Raw genomic sequence first — 22,679 nt, 5'->3', positions numbered from 1 at the left:
TTCTAATTAACTTGAGGATGAGCCCTTCTCTAGTAAAAGATCTCCCAGTAAATTTAAGGCACAGAGTAGATAATCTCTGGCCTAGAGTATATTTTCTTGATCTGAAGCTCTTTGACCTAAAAGATTTTTGCATTAACTCCTGACCTTTTTTTATACAAACTTTACTGTCTATGTGCACATGGAAATTTTTCTGGAGAGATGATCCAAAGAATTTATCAGATTGTGATAGTGTATGTGATCTCTAAATTAAAAATCATTCTTCCAGGAAGAGGAGAACCAAGTGATGTAGACCACACAACTTTGGGAATTTGAGGAGGAAGGGGAGCTGACAATGAAATCAGAGTAAGAGCTTTTAAAGATAGGCAAAGCAGTCGTGTATTAGAGCAGCTCATGAGAGCCGACTGTGTTTATTTCTCCTGAATTCTGGATTCTGCAATGTCATGATGATGGCTTGTATTTGAGCAAGATGGGAGTATTTACAACACAGAAACAGCAAATGCTACAAATCAGGACATCTCTTCCCATCTCCCCAGGACACATTGCAGTAATCATGAAGGCCAGGTGAGAAGTTTCAAAGACCCACAAGAGTGCAGGTGCTGCAGGAATGTCTCCCTGAGGCCTGAAAATCACTGAATCACCCATCTGACTCTTCAGATTAGCTTTAACATTTTTGTGTCATTACAAGGATATGCACTTGGGAAAGAAAAATTGACAAACTGTAGAAGTGATTTCTGAAAGTGTCATCTTCGGTAAAGAAAAATTAAAAGAAAAGATGAAAAAAGAGCAAACATTAATATCTGATTTAACAAAGAAATATAACATATATTCATTTGTTTGCAGGTGCTTTTCAGTGGGAAGAATTGGAAGAAGATATCAGGAAGAAATTGAAAGATTCTGGCGATGTTTCAGATGTAATTGAGAAAGTTAAATGCATTTTAAAAACACCAGGAAAGGTAAATTAGTTTATTGCAAGTTGGTTCACTCACAGTTTCTCTGAACTACATGTAACTGATAGATGTCTTATGATGAAAATAATGCTGAGTCATGAGAAGAATCACTAATATATAAATATTTTCTTTAAGCATATTTTTGACACTTAAATATCCTAAACATAAACACCATTTATTTCTCACTGCCTCAGATTTTAATTCACATAAGAATTCAACTGTGTGTGAGTCATGTCTTTAAAATGCTGATTTATGAATTCCATCCTTGGTAACATCCCCATAAACCTCTGGGAATATGCAATCTATGTCAAGAATGAAGAGCTGTTGAATTTGTCAAGTTACAGTTAAGCTTGTTTAAGTGGGTGCTTTCTCATTCATCAAAAATTAAGTCCAAATAGGATTCAGGAGCAAGTCTGTACCTTTTTCAAGCATTCTGAGAAATCTGTATGATCAGATGGACAGTTAAAGATCAGTTTCTCATCTAATATAGGTTCAGAATTATAGGTTTATTAGGTTTATTAGGTTTAAAGGCTATAAAAGTACAGACTTGGTACATGATCATAAACTTGGACGTGTTAAAATTCTAGTATCTTAGATTGTACAGTCTGTTATGAGAGCTTTAAAAAGAAATTTATTAAATTTTAGGATGCCCACATTGCAAAATTTAGCCAGTATATTCTTATTTCAGATTCTGTGATAAACAAATTGGCTACAATAGATAAAAAGGTAAGTTGTATGCAATGCCTAGCAGAATATAGATATATACTAAATAGAAAAAAATATGATTATTCTCTTAATTTTTATACAGATGACTGTCTATTCTACAACCTAAATTACCAGCATTTTAAGTTAATGTTGTAAAACTACTGGCTTTTAATGAAAATTTCTGACTATTCTTTGAAAAATGGTCTTTTTTCTTTTTAACAAAGTAACATGGGATTAAAGAGCAAGACCTTTCTTCTGTTTTGATAGCGCATGAAGCAAGTATTCAGATGCTTTCCAGTCTTATAGGTGACAGGGCCAAATGGTAGCTCCTTTTCAATAGAATTCAGATAAATAATGCTTTCGTAGAAATGTGATAAAGCTGCACTCTGTTTTTCAAATTTTCTTTAGAATAATTTAGTTATGAATCACTGAAAACACCTATCATTTGTGCATTTCTGTGCTCAATAAATTTTTGCCCTTCCATTTTTTTTCAAGTTTGTGGCATAGGTGACAAGAGAACCTTGCTTGTATAGATTCATGATCTTTATATTATACATATGTATTTAATACATAAGGAACATCTTCTTAGTATTCATGATATAGAACTTGTAACCCCTATATAAATGGTAAGAACAGAAGTATTACCATTTATTCTAAACCTGAGCCTTTCCTTGGTTCCTGATTCTGAACACAGTCATTCCGTGAGTATCGAAAATGAAATGAATTATTGTTGGGAGAGTCAAGGCTGGGAGGCTGCATGATTCCATAATATTGAGCTCAATTCTGTCCTTGGCACAGAGGAGGTGTGAAGAGTTCTAGTCACTCTTCCGGTGCTTTCCTAGGATAAGGGTCTCTTATTCATTGAGAACAATGCAGGCATGTAATACTGAATTGGGAATCAAGAAATGTATGTGTCAATTGTGAGTGTGTTCTCTGGCTTTGAGCAAGTCTTCTCAAGACTTTTATGAAATGAAGGATAAAATGGATGATTTCTAAAACCCCTGCACACTCTAAAATTCTGTAATGTGTTTTGACTGTTGCTCTCCTTTCTGTGTGGCAGTCACCTGAATCTTCTCCACCGGTTTCTCTGATGTATATTAATATGTGTATACTGTGTATAGGATCTGAGAATGTACTTTATAGGATCAGGACTTGTATGATCACAGTTGTTTCTCTGTCTGCCTGTGGATATCATTTTTAGTGTGTATTTTCTTCTTCCTTGTAAGAAAGGATAGTATCTCCCCCTCTCATAAAATATTCTAACTTTCATCATAGTACATTAATCAAAAGCAGGGGGTAGGTTTCCTTTATTTTTACCAAGTCATGTGCTTGATTATTTCTTAGTGATAAAATTTTCTGAATTCCCTAACTAACCAGAAGGTCAGAGTTCTGACCTAGACTGTGGTTCTGAGATTCAGCATGGGAAATAGGTGAGGGGGAGGGGGGCGGGACTTCTGTTCTTGGAAGAAATGAATGTCTAAAAGATTACAGAAAGAGTAAACAAAGAACCCCAACCCTAGTGGGGAGCAGGGGAGGGCTGGAGACCCTTAGGTCAGGCAGAAGCACTATTACTGGAGGCCACAAGCTCAAGCAGCAGTGTGATATCACAGGTAGGGTGGTGGCAGATGAGGGCCTTTAGAACTCAGATGGGAGATCCAGCCTTTTACAGACTACTGTAGTTCCAGCAGCTGTGGGTACAAAACACATTCAAGATAAGAAGATTGTAGATAAGGTGAAGATGAAACAACTTAACCCTCGGGTAGTTTAGTGTTGCTTTAGAAAGCAGTAGAGAATAGAGTGTGATGAGAATATATGTATTTTTTCTGAATTAAAAATTAAGTTTTTCTGCATGCACTTTATTAATTAGTGAAGAAATAAGCAGGTTATTATGTGTAAATGTAGTTTACAAGGCATTTATGAGGTTGGACTGTTGTCCATTTCCTGTTAACAAAAACTCCTGGGAATTCAGGATCCCACAGCTTCTCAGCCATAGGGTGTTTTTGCCTCTCCAGGTCACTGCACTCACGCTGCAGAGTGTAGGGCACTCACTGACAGGTAGCACATGTGGTAAGTTCCCATGAGAGCTGTGATCACAGGTGAGGTGCCATCGAGAAGATTGTCATTATTTCTTTAGTCATTTAGTCCAATTTTCCACCTTCCCTAACCAGCCCGTATATATTATCAAAACACACTCTACAACATTTTTCCTTGTACTTTTGTTTTTCCTTATAGATTAATTGCCTAAGGAATTGCAAGACATATCAAGCCAGAAAACCTCTGTGGTTTTATAACACTTCCCTCAAGTTTTTCCTTAATAAACCCATGCTTGCTGATGTTGTCTTCGAAATACAAGGTATGGTTCAATTGTCATAGGATTTTATGATCATTTTTATTTCCTGTTTTCTTACCTAAACTTTCTATTTCAGGATTGAGCATTTGAATGAAGAAGTGACTATTCTCTATTGCAGGACACAGACTAGCACTATCTGAATTTCAACAGAATCTTTAAGGAGAGTTAAGCATTTTATTACAATAAGAAAAGTTTGTATTTTCCTTGGGTTTTTCCCCTTATCATATGCTTCATTAACTTTTAGGGGCTAGTAAGGGATGGGGTGATCTTTAATAGCTCCATTATGTATTTTTGTTTGTATTTCATTACGAGCCTATTTTTTTGAATCATCTAAAAGCAGCCTCTTTAATATACTACCTTTAGCTTATTTTATTCAACCCTCTTCCTTTCCATTGAACAAAAGAAGGTATCCATAATTTGAGGGTCATGCCTGGCTTACATCTGGCATCCATAGAGATTGCTTCTTATTCCTCACAGGGAATTATCACCAAAGCAAACGAGAGTTGCTTTATCGCCATAAGAAAAAGGAATGCTACCTAATTTTAATTAAGATGAGCTGTATTAATGCCCATTATCGATTAATCGCTTGGATAATTTTGTCACTAATATATTAAAGGTGTAATCTTAAAATGAGTTGTCAGATTCCTTTCAATTATGTAAGAAGGCTAGCAGTTGTTTTCATCTCAATTAAGTAGAACTTAATTAGAACTTCACATGGGCTATTACTAAAAGGAAGACATAATTTGAATAATATGGTAGAAATGTATGGCAGCTAGTAGCCATGTATTTTAAAAACTTTAAAGATTTAGAAAGATTCATTTTTATCTTTATTTTTGGCCACTTGCCAAGACAGTGAATTGGAAACATTCCAAAGTGCTTTCTGATATTCTGTCTGTCTGCGTTGTGAGCTTGGGACACTGAGAATGGGACAATAAGAGTGACTTTGAAGCACCATTAAATAATTTGGAAAAAGGAAAATGAGACCAAATTTGCTTATAATTTGCATAGGAATAATTAACACCTGCTTATAATTTGCATAGGAGACATTGATGACAAACATTTTGTTAGTGTAGCCAGCTGAAAAGTTCTCAAAAGCAATGCGATCATGAAAATATGTTACCTTAAGAGAAAAGAAATAGGGCCTCCCTGGTGGCGCAGCAGTTGAGCGCTGGGCTGCAAAGCTGCCCGCAGCCTCTGCAGCGCCAGTTTGATCCCCGCCGCTGGGCAAGGGTCCCACATGGTGCGCGCAGACCTCTCCTGCCACCCGCTGCTCCCCTCAGCAGTGTATTGTCAGTCTGGTCAGTCTGCCTGTTCTGTTTCCCGCTCTGACTCTGGTGAATTCTCTCACCCTCCCGTGCTTCTGACTGTACCCAGTGCTTGTATAAATTAATAAATCCTTTTTAAAAAGAGAGAGAAAAGAAATTAAACAGTGATATTAATAGGAAAATCCTTTCTCTTCATAATCTCTTACTTTTCTTCCATAATTCTGCTAATGGACCCTTTTGTTCATGACCCCACCAACAGCTGAAATTAGTTATATGCTTTGTAGCTACTCTGGTCTCTGTAGCCTCCCCAGCTGAAAACCTGGGGCTGTTTAATTTTGATTGTCTTCAAACTCCTCTTTAAGAAAAGTTTCTTGAAAGTGTAGCAATTAAATACCACAGAGGAAAGATACTTTAGGCCTTGACATTTTCAAAGAGCATGTTTATCTTCTAGCTGGAAAATTGATGTCTTCCCCTCCCCTTTAATTAGAAAATTCCAACAAGTCCACCCTCCAATAATTCTTCAGCTCCACCCTATTGCTACTTAGTATATAAATGCTACATTTTGTTTTCTGCACATGTTATACATTGTTTATATATTCATACAGTTTATATACAATTTTAAAAATGTGACTTTACTGAGGTATTATATTGCAGTTTCACCATCAAACAATTTGTAACAACAGAGTAATCTCTTTTGAGCGTCACCCTTGCTCAAAAATGCAGTGAGATGGGGCCTCCCCTCCATTCTGCAGTCCGTTGAGTACAGGGCTGTGAAGCTCTCCACTACCTCTGCAGCATGAGTACAATCCTGGCTGGCCAGTGAGATACCCACATGGTGCGGCAGACCTCTCCTGTCTCGTCCGCTGCCCCCCTCAGCAGTGTATTTCGGTCAGTCTGCCTGTTCTGTTCCCCACTCTGTCTTGGTGACTACTCTCATCCTCCTGCACCTCTGGCCTGTACCCCATCTCCTGTTAAAAAAAATGCAATGAGAACTGGAGACAAGTGGAGGCAAGAGCATCAGGGTTAGTTGTAAATGAGAGAGCACGAGAAAGAGCTCCAGGAATCCCCTTCCAAGAGGGGATCAAAGCCTTTGCTGGGTTTCAAGAGTTTAGGCCCTTTTGGTGAGAAGCAAAGAGAGGTTACTTCATAAGGGGGCAGTTTCCTTCTTGTATGTCCATGGTGATTTCTCTGGTACCTGCACAGTTGCCGTCTACATGCCTCATCATGTAGCACATGTTTGGACAATGGAGCCAGATCCCACCCAAAGGTGGATATTGTAGCATTATAATGAATGCCCCTACTACTGCGTGTCACTTTTGGTCATTCTGTGCAGCCTTATTTTCTGGCTCTAACCAGTTTGGAGGCAGGGCCCTGCAGCTTCTTTATTTAATTACAAGGGTCAGCTGTGAAAACAGCCAAAGAATGTTTGCCAAGAATATGTTGCAGAAAAGGTTGTTGATAGAAACAACGGGTTGGAGAAATTTATGGTGGGGGCTTTCCAGACACCTCACTACCTCGTCTGAACAGTAGTCTGAAAAGGTAAGAAGCAGAAGTTGATGTTTTCTTTACTTGGAGTTATAATGGTTTTCCGAATTAAATTCTGAGCTTGAAATGGACTCTGAATATGCTTTAAGATACTGATTGTTCTGTTGCTGGTTTGGTAACTCTTGTAGCCACATCATCAGTGGAAAAATTTTGGTTAAAATTCCAAGGCTACTTATCAAATTCCTTTTCCATCTACTGTCCATTTGGTATTTTTGGCCAGTCTTACATCCCTCTGCTTAATTCAGATGATAAGTTATCCAGTTTGTATAAACCGTACTTTTCATTTTCTTTGTCTGATTTTCAAAGTACTCCACTTAAGATTTCAGAACTTTAAAATTACAAGTCAAATTGTGTTACCTGTTTCAATTTGTTGTTAATGGCTGTAAACTAATATATATGGAACTATGTAAACTGGCTGTTCCCCATACACGGTCACTGTAACAGCATGAAGCCTAAAGCAAAGAGATGGGGAAGGGGAACAGTGGAGGTAGGAGGGTGTCTGTCAGCTGGTGTTGGCGCCACCCACCTGATCCAAATGCCAGTGTGCAGCTTCTCCCTGCTCCTGCAGGAGGGATGTCTGTGTAATCACCGTGCCAGGCACTAAGCTCAGAACTGGCAGTGTAGGGTGTTGCTTGTGGCTCCTGAGGGATTGTTGGTTTTTGAGAAAGCCACTGGGCATAGATGGAACTCTTAAAAGCCAGAGGTTTTGTTTGGGTTTAAAGAAGGCAAAGAATCCAACAATTATAAATATTTTACAGCAGAATATATGACCCAAAGAAATATGAGATTTTAGGGCTACTGAGGTGATGATTGTCTAGCCAAGCAGAGAGAGTGGCTAATGGAATTTTCTGGAAGAGAGCAACTTTATCACTCACACTGACTGTGGTGTCTTACTAAACTAAAAGCTGACAGCTCTAAAGCAGAAGTCGCTTCATCTTTGTCATCTTTATATCTTCAATATCAAACACAGTAGAGCTCCATCATGGTCTGTTGAGTTGATTTAGACTGAGCTGCTGGCTCTCTGTGGATTCATAGTTCCCTGAAGAGGTGAGAACTGCTTCTGCACTCCTGATTCCAGGCCACATGTGTCCCATTTGGTGCTGCCTTGGTGTGATGAAGCAGTAGCTGGTTGTTTTATTAGCAAGCTCTCACTAAAGAGTCAGTTTAACTTAATGAACTTTAAAATTTAAAGTAGTTCTGGCTTTCCCAGAACTAGGCATTGTTCACTAAATCAAGAGAGGTTCCAGGAGGAAGGTAGCATGCTGATGAGACAGCAGGAGACTAGGTCATCCCCTTCCAAATTTTCCATAAGATCTGAGACTCAACCCACAAGAAACACCCTCTCCCTTCCTGCTGTGATCTATGAACTGCCTATCCTTGATAGTTTACTTCTTGGTTTCCTGTTTCTGATAAGGAAGTCTGGCCAGGACTGTTTAGCCAAGAAAGGTAATGATGTTGCTTTCTGGGTAGCACATGGGTAGAAGTGGGTGGTGGCATTTAAAGGCAATTAGAAAGGATGTTTTGTTACAGAAACATGGAAATAAAATATTTAATTTAGTGTTTGTCTTCAGGAAAAATAAACTAAGTAACAAATAGTTGCCTAACTTGCAAATGGTTGGTTTCAAAGCCAAAGTTTGAACTCTTATTTTTCAATTAAAACTAAAAAGTCTCTGGATTATTGCCAGTTTTTATATATCAAGTTAGCATTGCCTATTGTAGTACCACTCTTGCTAGAAGGAATATTGCCAACATAACAATTCTGCAGATTTATCTTAGCTTTGTTTCCCCTTTGAACCTTGCAGGTACGACAGTGCCAGCCCACAGGGCCATCCTGGTGGCCCGTTGTGAAGTGATGGCAGCCATGTTTAATGGGAATTACATGGAAGCAAAGAGTGTTCTGATTCCAGTTTATGGTGTTTCCAAAGAGACTTTCTTGTCATTCTTAGAATACCTCTACACAGACTCCTGTTGCCCAGGTTAGCAATATAAATGTTAGATAATATCTTTCCATTCTTTCTTTCCTTGTTACCCATTTGATTTCTATGAAATCTTTTTTTTAAGGCTTATCAGGATGGACATCATGGAATGTACTAAGTAAGTGGAGGTGGTGTTGGTGCAGTAATGACTTTTCAGCCAGTTCAGGTGGATGAGCAGAGATTGGGTTCCTCTTTTGGGTTAGTTCACATGTCCCAGCCAGCATGGAACAGCTTGGTGATAATTGTAGGTACCCTGGAAAAAGAGGTGCTTGTGGTACTTGACAGCTGCTTTAATTCTGCAAGTTGGAGCAGAGACTCCATGGAAAAGAGGCTTGGGCTATAGGTTTTATGGCTCTGGCTTATGATTGAGGCACTTTCACTTATCTCTCTAGCCCAGGATATGTAGATCATTTTTAGGCTTTCTTCTAACTTCTTTTAAAGTTAGACTGCCCTAAAGCTGACTTCCCCAAACACTTTTCCTAAGATGTTTAGAATGCCCAGTGGAATGTAGGATTTACTTGTCTATTCACTGGTCTAGGACTATCTTTGATCTGGAACCAATCGTCTACAGCAGCTACAAATAGGAACAGATCTTGTGGGGTTCCTCTAAGTGGAGGCACTTTGGAGAAATTGCCAAATTCCTTCCAAGGTCCTGGAGCCTTGGGATGCAGGCATGGAAGCTCCCTTTGATTGGTCTTCACTCATTGGCCACCAGATGGCTCCCACCACAAATAGAACTAGAATAAACTCCTGGTGCCTTAGTCCAGGATCCTACACCTGGACTATGTAGAACCTGACCAGGCACCCCAGCAAATATAAAAGAAAACCCACTTTTCATACCATATCTCTTTTCAGATTTACTTTTTTAATTTTTAGACTATGAAGATTTCTTACATTTGTTAAGTTTTAAACAAGTCATGCACCCTCTAGTGAACGGTTTTAGAAATTCCAAAACCAAAATTCCTTGTTAAATTGAATTCAGTTCTGACAACCAGTTATAGAGTGTTTTGGAGTAAATTACAAAGACTGGCAGACCTTTTTTGCTCAACAAAAATGAAAGCATTGTTTGCACTTCTAAGTTTGTACCTAAAATAACTAAACGTAGGGACTCATAGATATTTGTGTACCTATGTTCACAGCAACGTTATGCACAGTAGCCAAAAATTATCCCTTGGTGGACTAATGGATAAACACATTATGACATATACATATCATAGATTGCTATTTAGCTTTGAAAAAGGGAGGAAATTCTGACATACACTATAACAGCAATGAATATTGAAGCCTTTTGCTGAGTGAAACAAGCCAGCCCCAAGAGGACAAACACTAATTCCACCTATTGGAGGGACCAGGAGCAACTCGAATTCACAGAGACAGAAGGTAGAATGGAGGTTGCCAGATGCTGGGATAGTGGGAAAATAGAGTTACTCTTTAATGGGTATAGAGTTTCAGTTAGGGGTTTTAAGGTTCTGGAAATGGATAGTAGTGATGGTTGCACAATAATGTGAAATACTTAATGCCACTGAACTGTAGACTGAAAATAATTATGATTAATTTTAATTCATATAAGTTACACCCCAGTAAAAAATTATAAGTGAAAACATTGATTCTTATCAGAGAAATTATTGTTTACTTTATTATTTCAATAATAACAAATTTGTATATTAAAGAAAAAAAATGGACCATATTTGGAATGGCAGTCTGATTTCTCAATCATCTTCCTGTTAGAATAACTGAAGCTTCTGATTTTATGTTTTATCTTGCTAATTTGAAAAAATGCTTGAAAAGTAATAGTAATTATATGACAGAACACCTTAAAAATTGGTAAAAGAAATGGGGGAAATGAGTCAAAAATAGTAATCAAAAAACTATGCTAGATACTGGAATATTTGCATTGGGAAAACCACAGAATGGTAATCTCTTCATTATGTGAAATATAGATCATTCACAGTGTTTTGGTTTCTAACTTAGTCTAAAGGAATGTAAGGAATTTAAGGAGGGATAAAAAAGAATTGCACGAAAAATCAGAATTATAGGAGAAAAATTTTTTAAACGCACCTTGAATGGTAGCCAGTGGTTGGAGGAGGGAAAAATTTGGAGTTATTGTATTTCATACCACTAAACTGCACACTTAAAAATGGTTAGTGGTAAACTTTATTATGTTTATTTTACCACAATAAAAACAAACAAAAAGACCCTGAAGACTAAAGCCAGCAAAAGAAAACTTGCCAGGATTTAGTTTAGGTAGCAGAAAGAATTACCCCCTAGTCCTAAAATTACTAAGGGCAACTGTAGAATCTCCTCTGGAGAATTTTTAAATGCCAGACTATGAAACTCCCAAAACAATGAACAGATGCACTTCTAATTATGATGGTTAAAATGAATTCTTTTAGAATGGAGTAATGGCTAAGAATGCTGACTCACCCTTAAAATTTGTTTTCTAGGAATTCTACAGTGGATGACATAATTAGCAATTTGTTGTTTTGGGTCATAATAGAAATGGTTTTACTGTTCATTTTCTCTTATTTCCCTTCTTGCATCAGCTGGCATTTTCCAGGCCATGTGTCTCCTGATCTGTGCGGAAATGTACCAGGTATCCAGACTGCAGCACATCTGTGAGCTATTCATCATCACCCAGCTGCAGAGCATGCCCAGCAGGGAGCTGGCAGCCATGAATCTTGATATTGTGGACCTACTCAAAAAAGCCAAGGTAACTGACCTTGTGAATCTGGTTCTATGATTTTTTTTAAAATCTTATAAAATTTTGAAATACTCTTAAAATTTCTGTTTCTTAAGAGATATATTAGCATGTGTCTTAGTTTGGCAGTTTGGCTAAAGGAGATAAGTGGCCTGACAACATTTCTGTGGCTAGGTGATTTGCAAACCTAGAGTTTCTGAGCAGTGCTTTTCTAAGGACGCAAAGTTTGCCAATATGGAATTTTAAAGCTGAATGGCAGCTCTTATTGGAGTCCCATGAGTGTGGTGCTGCATTTTGTCATATCAGCATTATAGGAAATCAAGTTTACATTGAATTTCCCCTAAATAATCACATTTTGGAGTTCCTAAAAGGAAAATGACAGAATTGATTCATAGAGATGGTTAGGCCAAACTCAGTTGTTCATTCATTCATTCATTCACCTCATGAACTTGTGTTGAAGTTTTAGTTATATAAAGGAGATACTGGCTTACTTCATTATTCCTTTCAGAACACCTTTTGTTAATATGTCTCTATTTTCAGTGAAAAATATTGGAAGTTGAGAGTCACTACAGTGTACCATGTTTATTATGGCCTCTTCTAATCGCAGGGCCTTCTGGGTTTTTTTTGTTTGTTTGATTTTTTAAAGATTTATTTATTGGGCCTCCCTGGTGGCACAAGGGGTTAAGCACTGCACTATGAAGCAATCCGCAGCCTCTGCAGCACAAGTTTGATCCCCAGCCGGCCAGGGAGCAACCCAGATGGCTAAGCAGACCTCTCCTCTCTTGCCCGCTGCTCCCCTCAGCAGTGTATTTCAGTCAGATTGCCTGTTCTGTTCCTTACTCTGTATCTGGTGGAGCCTCTCACCCCTCCCTCACAACTCTGGCCTGTACCCCAGCTCTTGTATGCATAAATAAATCCTTAAAAAATATATTTATTTATGCATACAAGAACTGGGGTACAGGTCAGAGGTATGGGGTGAGGGGGGGGTAAAAGGTTTCACCAGAGACAGAGTAGGGAACAGAACAGGCGGATTGACTGAAATACACTGCTGAAGGGAGCAGCAGTTGAGACAGGAGAGATCTGCTGTGCTATGTGGGTTAGCTCCGTGGCTGGAGATCGAACTCGTGCTGCAGTGGCTGCAGATAGCTTCTGTTTTAAAAATAGTATTGCTTCACATTCTAGGAAGCAGAGTTTACACAATGAAATTAATCGTGGGTAATTACAGTTACAAAGACCCTAGAATATGAATCTGACAAAAGATTGGGCTAGGTCTATACATAAGTTTGATCTGCTTTCTTAAAATCTCAGATGTTGTCCCAGGCAAAAATCTACTTCATTCCCTCTCTTTTATTCTTGGGAGAAGGAAGTTTATCCAGATGGGTTATCCTACCCTTGGGTATTCTACCATTTAACCCACCATCCTATGACGGGTTTTTAGAACTTGTGGTAGCCTGGCCCATGGGATGCATTCTGATCTTGATAAACTGAACCTTCTTAGTCTTTTTCACAAGGATATTTTTGATCTGTCATTATAAATTACTAGGACTTTGTAAAATACTATCCGGCATCCAACAAATTGGCTACCCCTATCAACTTTGACAAATGAAATTAAAAAACTATGACAACATTGTCTACATCCAATATGCAAAATATGCAAAGACAGAGCCATGTAATGGGGCAAGGAAAGACTGTATGGCAGGTGACAACTCAGCCCTGGAATGAGGTGAATTCACTAATCAGCATACAAATGTTCATGGGCATTGCCGAGAATTCATTGAAATGAATTCTTATTTTGCTATCTCCTTGAGTACTTTAAAGTTTATTCCTCTCATAGTTAAGTCTTAAGAGCATATATATATTTAATATTAGGGATAAAAACAACTTTTTAAAAACTGAGTCATCCCTTTTTTGCAATATATTCATTGAGCCTGGAATAACTAATTACCCTCCAAATTAAGTTTAAAAGTTCTTTTTCACTCTAACATTTTCCCAACCTCAGTTCATTTTCAATATATCATTTTCATACTAACAAGTCTGTGATATTTTTTTTAAAATGGATACAAGCTTCTCTTACCTTCTAGGTAGTGTCCTTTTAAATAGCTAATTCATAAAAGAATTCTCTTTATGGTTGTATTGATTTCTTTAGGTCCCACACACACTTCCCCCACCCCCACACACACACCTCCCCCACTCCACCCCACCCCACACACACACTATTTCATCCACATTATCTGTGAGCACATTGTCAGAAATTCTTCCTGACCTGACCTGGTTTACCTGACTGTATGGTTTCTGAATATGTGATTACCTTAATTTTTTTTCCCTTAAATTTTAAAAATCTAAGACACCAATTCCTTTTAAAATTTAGTGTTTCTGAAGGCTTTTTTATTTCCTAAGATAAGCCTACATTTACCAGTTTTCTTTTGTTCTATTCCTGGGGGTCTCTAATTTGACAATTACATAAATCTAAGATAACAAGGTGATTTTTCTTTCAAGCTCTCCTTTATGTTCGTCTGAGGTTTCATTTCACCAGCCAGTTCATCCTGTTGGTCAGAATTTAGTTAACCTTTCCCCCAGTGTTTCTCAGGCTTCTAAGTAGTGAAAATATCTTTTAGCAGAATTAGACTTCCAGTACCTCACTGAAAAAAAAAAATTTATAGTCAGTCATCCTGTCTGCCACGTCTATCAGGTAGGCATTTATCATCCATTTGATATAGATCAGTAGTTTTGGTATCTCTCACTTCTTCCATTTTCTCCTACCCTTCCTCAATTCTTTAACATGATTCTACTTGTAGGTTTACATATTTCCATCAAGTTGTCTGTTAACATACAAAACAAGTTTCTCTCCCTTAATTAGATCAATCTATTCAACTTGAAGTAGCTATTTCCTTGTCTCTAGTCTTTAAATTCTTTGTACCAGCCTTGCAGATTCCTATGAAATTCTGTTTCCTCTTCAAGTGTTAAACTTAACTTCACACTTACAATCTGTGCATTAATATCTGTGTATTAATATCAGAAACAAATATGACTCCTTATGAGGTTCCTGGTACTTTATCATTATCGTTCTTCGCAAGGGGTTAAAGGTTATAGCATTTGTTTAGATTTTTTTAATGTTTTTTGCCTTTTAATTCTTTGTTTATTTCAACTTATAAACCTATTTTGTCTTGTCAGCACATACTTCTTACAAAGAAAGTCTTACAGTGAGATGCATTTTATCTCTTGCCAAGAGCCCATAATAATGATACCTTTTATCTTGGTTAAAAATAAAATTATGCATTTTAACCATGTTTTTCTAGCCAATAGTTCAGTTCTGTGATTTCCCTATTCTTTTAAAGTTGCAGCCCTTGGGCAGTGTCCTAAATTTCTGTTGGTCCTGTATTAATCATTTAATAGGGTTGGTGACTTCTGTTAAAATAACTATAGGGTCTTGCTTTATTTTCTTGAGATCACTCACATTCATCTGCTAAAAGATAAGGTGAAAAAGGGCCTCCCCGGTGGCACAGTGGTTGAGCACTGGGTTGCAAAGCTGCCCGCAGCCTTTGCAGCGCCGGTTCGATCCCAGGCTACCGGGCAAGGGTCCCACATGGCACGCAGAACCTCTCCTGCCGCTCGCTGCTCCCCTCAGCAGTGTACTTCAGTCCTTCTGCCTGCTCTGCTCCCCACTTTGGCTCTGGTGAATTCTCTCACCCTTCCGCGCTTCTGACTGTACCCAGTGCTTGTATAAATAAATAAATAAATAAATCTTTGAAAAAAAAAAAAAGATAAGGTAAAAAAGGATTTATGATATGGCATAGAAAAAACTATAGTCTCATAATTAAAGACTTCTGACTCTAGTGAAAGTCAGAGGGACATGTGAATTTACATGTGAAAAAATTCCCACATTGTAACTATTTAAAGACCTATAATTTGAGTTTCTTCCTTTAGATTTGAGATTTAAATCATTCTTCAATTTAGCTGATTTAATATTTTTGAGTGTCCTTAAAAGAGCAGTACTAAAGGTGAAAACAGCCTGAATGTTTATCAACACATAAATGGATAGACAAAATATAGTATATACATGCAGTGGAATATTACTCAGCCTTCAAAAGGAGTAGAATTTTTATACTACTACAACATGGATGAACTTTGAGGATATCAAGCTAAGTGAAATAAATCAGACAGAGAAATGACAAATACTATATAATTCACCTTCACCTTATACAAGGTACCTAGAATAGTGAGAATCATGAAAGCAGAAACTAAAATAGTGGTGACTAGGCTGGGTAGTAAGGAAGTTGAATTATTGTTTAATGTTGTTAATTGTTTAATATTGTTAATTGTCTGTTGTTAATATAGTTTCAGATTGAGATGATAAAAAGGTTCTGGAAATAGATCATGGTGCCGGTTGCACAATAATGTGAATGTACTTATGATAAAAAAATTATCAAAATGGCAAATTTTATGTATATTTTATCACAATAATAATTATATACTCATGTACCAAAGCTGCCTGCCAGCAAGTTACTCTAATCTGAATTGAATGGTTAGCTGGATCAGTGATGCCAACAAATTGACACCAAGGTGAAAATGTCATGGTCAAGTTGCTCTGAGTCTCCCCACCATTAGCAATAGCTGGAACTTATATGAGAAATATGCTAGAAATCTTGCTCAGTTTAACAGTCCATCCCAGTTTAAATCAACTATTCAGATTTAACTTTCTCATAGAAATATTTGCACATTGAAATCCATATTCTTAGGCTGCTGGTATTTCCTCAATATATTTTTTTTGGTTTTCCTCTAGTGACCTTGTTTAGATTTGGCCAAGTGTGTGCCTTTGCTAACCATAATCTTATCCCCCTTGCACAGCTATAGTAGAGCTACTATAACCATGATCATGTATGAAAAGCTTAAATTATACTTCACCTCTAACTCATAAATGACATTGGAAGCCATTGCTTTTGTTGTTCAACAACAAAAAAAAATTGTTGAATCAAAAAAAAGAGAAAAAATAAAAGCTTTAATTAAGTCCTCAAGAATTCAAATGGTCTTGTTTACTGCAGGTGCGTTCACCCACTCCAGCAGCAATACTTGCTGTTCACTTGTTATTTGGTTTCTTCATTGAATGATATAATTTACTGTTTTTTGTTCATAATGCCTCTTTTTCCTTTCTGCAGTCAGAGTAGCCTGCAGTTTGCCTCATCTGTAGATACATTAACATAGATTTGGGTCTCCTTGACTTCTCCTAGACCATTCTCTCAATCTGATCATCATGCCAGTGGCCATTATGTACTATATTGTTTCACTTTCCATTTTTTTCTTGCAGTTTCACCACTCTGATTGCCTTTCAACTTGGCTACTTCATTTCATTGCCACTAACTACCTCATCTTCAGCCAAAAGCCTGAATTTCAGGATCTTTCAGGTAGATTGACAATAACTATTTTGAAAACTTTGTTTTTTTTTGGTCTTGGATTTAAGGTATAACTTGTCAGAATAGTACTTACAAAAATCAAAGTCAGTGTAATACATTCCTCTTAAATATGCAATGTGGTAATTGAAGACATTTTATAGTGACTTGTGTTATATTAGTAGCTTGACCTATTTTACACAAGAAGTTTCCTAGTGATTGTTTTATAGCTCCCATCCATTTTTAAATGTGGGGTTTTTTTTTTTTTCTGAAGTAGGGAGATACGGTGGCCAAAAGTGGCATTTGGTTATGATAAACAAAATCTGGTTTTAACCTACAAGTGAGAAGAAAAATTTAAACAGTACAGATTAAAAAAAAAACTTTTTGGAGAAATTATAATTGTTATTATTTATAATATATAGTTTTATTATACTGAATATATGCTGTCTATACAGGAGTCCATTATATTACTTGGGAATAATAAACATTTTTTTATTTAGCAAAAGATATTATGAAACTTACTGGCAGAGAGTATAGTAATGTGATTTTTAAGGGAAATTATAAGGATTGAAACACACCAAAGAGCTCTTGAGTACTGCATAAGAACAGAACAATCATCAAAGTGGACGTTTAGTTAGATAAAATGATTTGCTCATGTGATTACCTCAAACATACTCAAGGAATAATCAAAAGAAAAAGGAAAATAATGATCACTTAATCAAGTAGTTTCAAAATCCTGAGTCAAAATCTCCTTGGAGATACCTGAAGATCATCTAAGATGGAGGAGCAAAGTTTTTGAGGGGTATATGGGAGGGAAGAAGAAAGGGTTAAAATTTGCAGTTCTTGGACTTCTTCCTCCCACCTTCAGCCAGAATAGTTCTATTATCTGTTTTAAATATTAGAGTTCTACATAAAATGTTACTTGTAAAAAGGAATCAGCTACTAAAAAATATGAAGCCTTCTCGATTTCATTCAGTAACTCATGTACTTTTGGCCTACACATTCAGCCAACAAACATTGTATGCCTATTGGAAGTCTCCATGTGCACTCCTTACTCAACCTTTAACGCAGTTGAGTAACATCATCAAATTAACAATAGACCAACAGATTATTACTAACCATCTGCGTTGCACAAGAGGAAACCAAGTCCATTCATAAGATAAGGTGTTTTTCTGATTGTTGTCTGTTAGTAGGTATATTCTTATACAGTTGTTCTTTAAGAAGTCAATTAAAAATGAAACACACTGTGTTTTAATCATAGATCTGCTTTCATTAACACCTCCCATCTTCATTTGTAAAGGAATCAGATTATTTTTCACTTACTCTCTTACATAGCTATAAGATACACATGGAGGACTATTACAACCTTGGGACAAAGATGCTGTACAAATCCTTTGAGTCATTAACTCTTATTATATTTTATTACTTACACAGTTGCCCATAAAGTATATTATGACCAGCTGGCATAGTGAAAAGCAGGACTCCAAGGTGTAATTTGAGAAGCCAGATGTGGAGATGAGGCTGTGTCTGTGGTTGTCTTTTGTTCCTTTGATGGGCATCCAAAGCATCTCATGAGTGCTGTGACTCAGCTGTACCTGTTCATATCCAATATCTGCTGTGATACATTCTTTTGGGCAGAGAAAAGTCAAAATCCACAGGCACAGCCTGGCAGTCTATGAATTGAATGTAGCTGCCAAGGGGGTTTATTTGGACTACAGCACATTTAAACAACCTAAATTTCTGGCTTCTTCTGCAAAGTTGGAAGATCTGGCTACTCTGGGCCCCTCTTCCCACAAGGCAGCAGTCCAGAACTGAGCAGTGACTGAAAGGGGTGTGTTCACTTCACAGTGGAGTAATTTCTCGCCTGCCTATTGTCTTACACCTAGCCGCGTCAGATGGTCACTTGAAGTTGTAAAGGGTTCTTGTCACAATCAATTTACAGCCTCATTATAACTCTGCTTATTTTCCACTTCAAAAATGATCAAATTATTAGAATTTTGTAAATTGTTTTTTCTTAACTGAGAATGTTTCCTTTTTAGCAGAGGTCAGAAATTTGAAAAGTGAGACTGGAAAAGAGCTTGCACCCACACTGGCATTGATATGTCAGGACTGTATTATGAGCTCATTAAATATTACTCATATTTTATATACTGGGCTCTTATGAAAATATCCTAGAAACATGTTACCCTTGTTACTTATGCATTCATTATTCTCATGGTTAAATTTAACTCATATTATATACTTTTATGGTATTTTAAAAACATTTTATTGTTTATTGCTAGCTGCCAGAATTCATCTGTGATAACTTTTATGTTTTGTTTTTTTAATATTAGTTGAGGGAGTAATTTTATATCATCTTTGCTTCCTAAGAAACCTAAAACTGATATCTCTGAGTAGTAAAGTTGTTTCTTTATATCTAGGTTCCACAGCCTGAACAAAGACTTTGTTAATCTGAATTATAATGAGCTAAAACAGTAGAAGGAAAAGTAGAAGAAGGATCCTAAGTGTCTGCAGAGGAATACTATAATGAGAACAAGCTGATTTACCCAGCAGAATTCCCAAAAGCTTTAGAAACTTGAGGTATCTCAGAAAGCAAAATGAGATTTAGAGCTAAAAGCAATGGAATTAATTCAGTGGTGATCACGGAGTTTTTGTTATATTTTACCCTACACCTCAGGAAACTTTCTCCCTCATTATCATAGGAGATGGAAGGTCCTTCCTGAAGGGAAAAGTTCTTTTTTTCTTTTTTTTTAAAGATTTATTTATTTATTTATTTATACATACATACATACATACATACAAGCACTGGGTACAGTCAGAAGCACGGGCAGGTGAGAGAATTCACCAGAGCCAGAGCAGGGAACAGAATAGGCAGACAGACGAAGTACACTGCTGAGGGGAGCAGCGAGCGGCAGGAGAGGTCTGTGCACCATGTGGGACCCTCACCCAGTGGTCGGGGATCGAACCGGTGCTGCAGAAGCTGTGGGCAGCTTCGCAACCCAGCGCTCAAGCACTGCGCCACTCGGGAGGCCCGGGAAAAGTTCTTGATCATGGACTGCAGGTGTAAGTGAGAGGCGTTAAGGAGCTGGACCAAAAACAGCAATGTGTATATTTTGCCTAGTAAGCTTCATGTCTCCTTTCCAATTCTAGGATCTAGAATTTTGGCAAACAGATATTTGCTACCTCAACTCCCATACTCTGGGCATAAAATTGAAACATCCTTCTCAGAGGAAAGAAAATACCCAGGAATCATTTAGGAATTCTCTAAATGAACCCAACAGTTAACTGCTCAGTCATATATTGAATGTATTATGCTGGTCAGCATGTTTTACGGATGCCCTAAAGATTTCCAAACGGCTTTCCAATAACTCTTAAATATAAAGAGATAGCTGAGGATCAACAGGCATTTGAGGTAACGTCCAACATGAAAGATAGATACCAAAACCGAAGTCAAAATGAATAAAAACATAAGGTTTTTTTTTTTTTTTTTAGAGGAACAAAATTCCTCTAAGTAGGAATTAAGAACAGGGACACAAGGAGTAAAAGAAAACCTTAAAAAAAAAAAAAAAAAACTAAAATTAATATCCTCAAAGAACCAGAGAGCTACATCCATAAAGCAGGGATAGAAGTGAAAATATTGTTAGAGACAGAAAGTGAAACAGTGGTTTCCAGGGACTGGGGGGTGGGATAGGGAGTTTTTTTAAAGGTAGAGTTTTAGTTTTTCAAGAAGTGAAGCATTCTGGAGCTTTGTTGCACAACTATATGGAGTCCTTATTAATCCAATTGAATTAAGATGGTAACTTTTATTATGTGTGGTTTACCACAATTTTAAAAAGGAGTAATAAAGGAAGTTGTTCTCAGATGCTAGAAAGGTGATGGCAAAACAAAACAAGCCAAAAAATGAGCTAAATAAAAGTTGAAAGATAAGATAAAGGTAAGGAAACCCCTCTCAAAAGTACTAGAAGCTAAAGACAGGTAGGAGAGAAACACTTTTGTCTTTTTTATTTAATTGGAGACAATCTAGGAGGTGAGTAATAGAAGTTATGCTTAAAAAAAAAAAAACATGGGGTGCCTCCCTGGTGGCACAGGCAGTTGAGCACAGCACTGTGAAGCTGTCCGCAGCCTCTGCAGTGCAGGTTCAATCCCTGCCCGTGGAGCAACCCACATGGCGAGGCAGACCTCTCCTGTCTTGCCCGATGCTCCCCTTAGCAGTGTATTTCAGTCTGCCTGTTCTGTTCCCCGCTCTGTCTTTGGTGAATCCTCTCACCCTCCCACACATCTGGCCTTTACCCCAGTTGTTATACAAATAATCTTTAAAAAAAATGGGTAGGAAGTTATCTGAGAAATAGTACAAGAAAATGCCTCAGTCCTAAAGTACCTGAGTCAACAGACTGGAAGGGCTGGGGTAGTGCTCACCCCAGTGAGTGAACAAGGTGCATCCTGGGTCATGAAAGCGTGCCAATGATATAATAGAAATATCTTGTTTGCATGATAGAAAACCCACACAGCTCACCTACCAAGGACCCTGAGTCAGAATAATAGTGGATATCTTAACTTTGAGAGCTAGAAAACAGTACAGTGCTGGCTTCAACATTCTAAGGAAAATTTTCAACCTAGAATTCTAGACCAAACCAAATTATAAGTTGTGTGTGAGGATAGACCAGAGATGTTTCATCACAGACAAGGTCTCAAAAATACTTCTTATGTAACCCGCTTTTGGGGAAACTGATAAAAGTTGTGCTTCACCCAAAGTAGAGAATAATAACCAAAGTGAAGGACCTGGAGTCCAGGAGTGGAGGGTTCTTGCCTGGAAACAGGACACAGGCCTATGAAGTCAGGGGTGCCAGACACTGATGGGAAAGGCCTCCAGGGAAAACCCAGCATGACTGCTTCGGAATGCACAGGTGATCTGGGAAGAGTAGCTAGTGAAAAGGCAATGGGAAAGACTTGAAAGAGTTTGGAAGGTAGTGTTAGCTACAGAGAAAATTAAATGAAAAAAAGAGACGCTGATTATTTCCAGGAAAAACAAATTTCAGTTAAAAAAAAGGAGCATAATCAAATACTTCTGATGAAGCAGCGGACAAGATGTGTATAATTGTAAATCACGTAATAACATAAATCTTGATGACTGATTTAACAAAAATTGTATTCATGATTTTGGAAAACTTGAGGGAGATACTGTATATGGCTTGAATCTCATCTGTTAAATAGGAAATCAATAGTCAGTATCTTAACTTGACCCCCAAATAAGATATATTTAATTAACAATCTTTCTCTAAAACTTTTAGTGGAAGAACGCAGTTTTGTTGAAAAGCACAGATGGCCATCGAATATGTACTTGAAGCAGCTTGCGGAATACAGGAAGTATATTCACTCTCGAAAATGTCGTTGCTTAGTAATGTAACCAGAGCTTTTATAAACATACATTTTTTTACTATTATGAAGACTGGGATACTTCTGGGTTCCAGAAAAATTCTTGTGACCGAAACAAATATGGGTGTTAGAAAAAAAATCCACATACAGCTTAATGTGTCTATTAGTTCTATTTGAAAAAAACTACTCTTATGATCTTAAAAGGGAACAGAACATACCATAGGCTAACACTAAGGCTTCACCCTAGTATATAATGCTGTTGTGCAGCTACTTTTCCCTTTTAGATGCCCTGTTGCTTTATAATAATACCTCTCCCATTTGTGAAATGTCTGGATATTTTAAAAAATCGTACAAGATTAATACAGAAATTTCATCATGTCTGACTAATCGCTGTTTTAAAGTAAAGGGCATTTAAAAGACCCAGTTATGGCTATTT

General features: G+C 37.4%; 1 protein-coding gene across 1 annotated transcript in view; it reads left to right on the top strand.

Moving 5' to 3' along the window:
* The window catches only part of RHOBTB3 (Rho related BTB domain containing 3), a gene marked incomplete at both ends in the record, with an annotated part of 47,160 nt that extends 24,886 nt beyond the window's left edge, over positions 1–22,274 (top strand). The window contains 6 exons of the mRNA XM_084232923.1: positions 841–953; positions 3,885–4,005; positions 8,615–8,788; positions 11,332–11,498; positions 16,789–16,885; positions 22,159–22,274. Coding sequence (XP_084089049.1) covers positions 841–953; positions 3,885–4,005; positions 8,615–8,788; positions 11,332–11,498; positions 16,789–16,885; positions 22,159–22,274 — 788 coding nt within the window. The remainder of the gene's footprint in view (positions 1–840; positions 954–3,884; positions 4,006–8,614; positions 8,789–11,331; positions 11,499–16,788; positions 16,886–22,158) is intronic.
* Positions 22,275–22,679: the final 405 nt, after the last annotated feature.

Source organism: Talpa europaea, assembly GCF_964194135.1.
Source record: "Talpa europaea genome assembly, chromosome: 5".
Classification (NCBI taxonomy): Eukaryota; Metazoa; Chordata; class Mammalia; order Eulipotyphla; family Talpidae; genus Talpa; species Talpa europaea.
The sequence above is the reverse complement of the archived record's forward strand: the minus strand, read 5'-3'. Positions and strand labels throughout refer to the sequence as shown.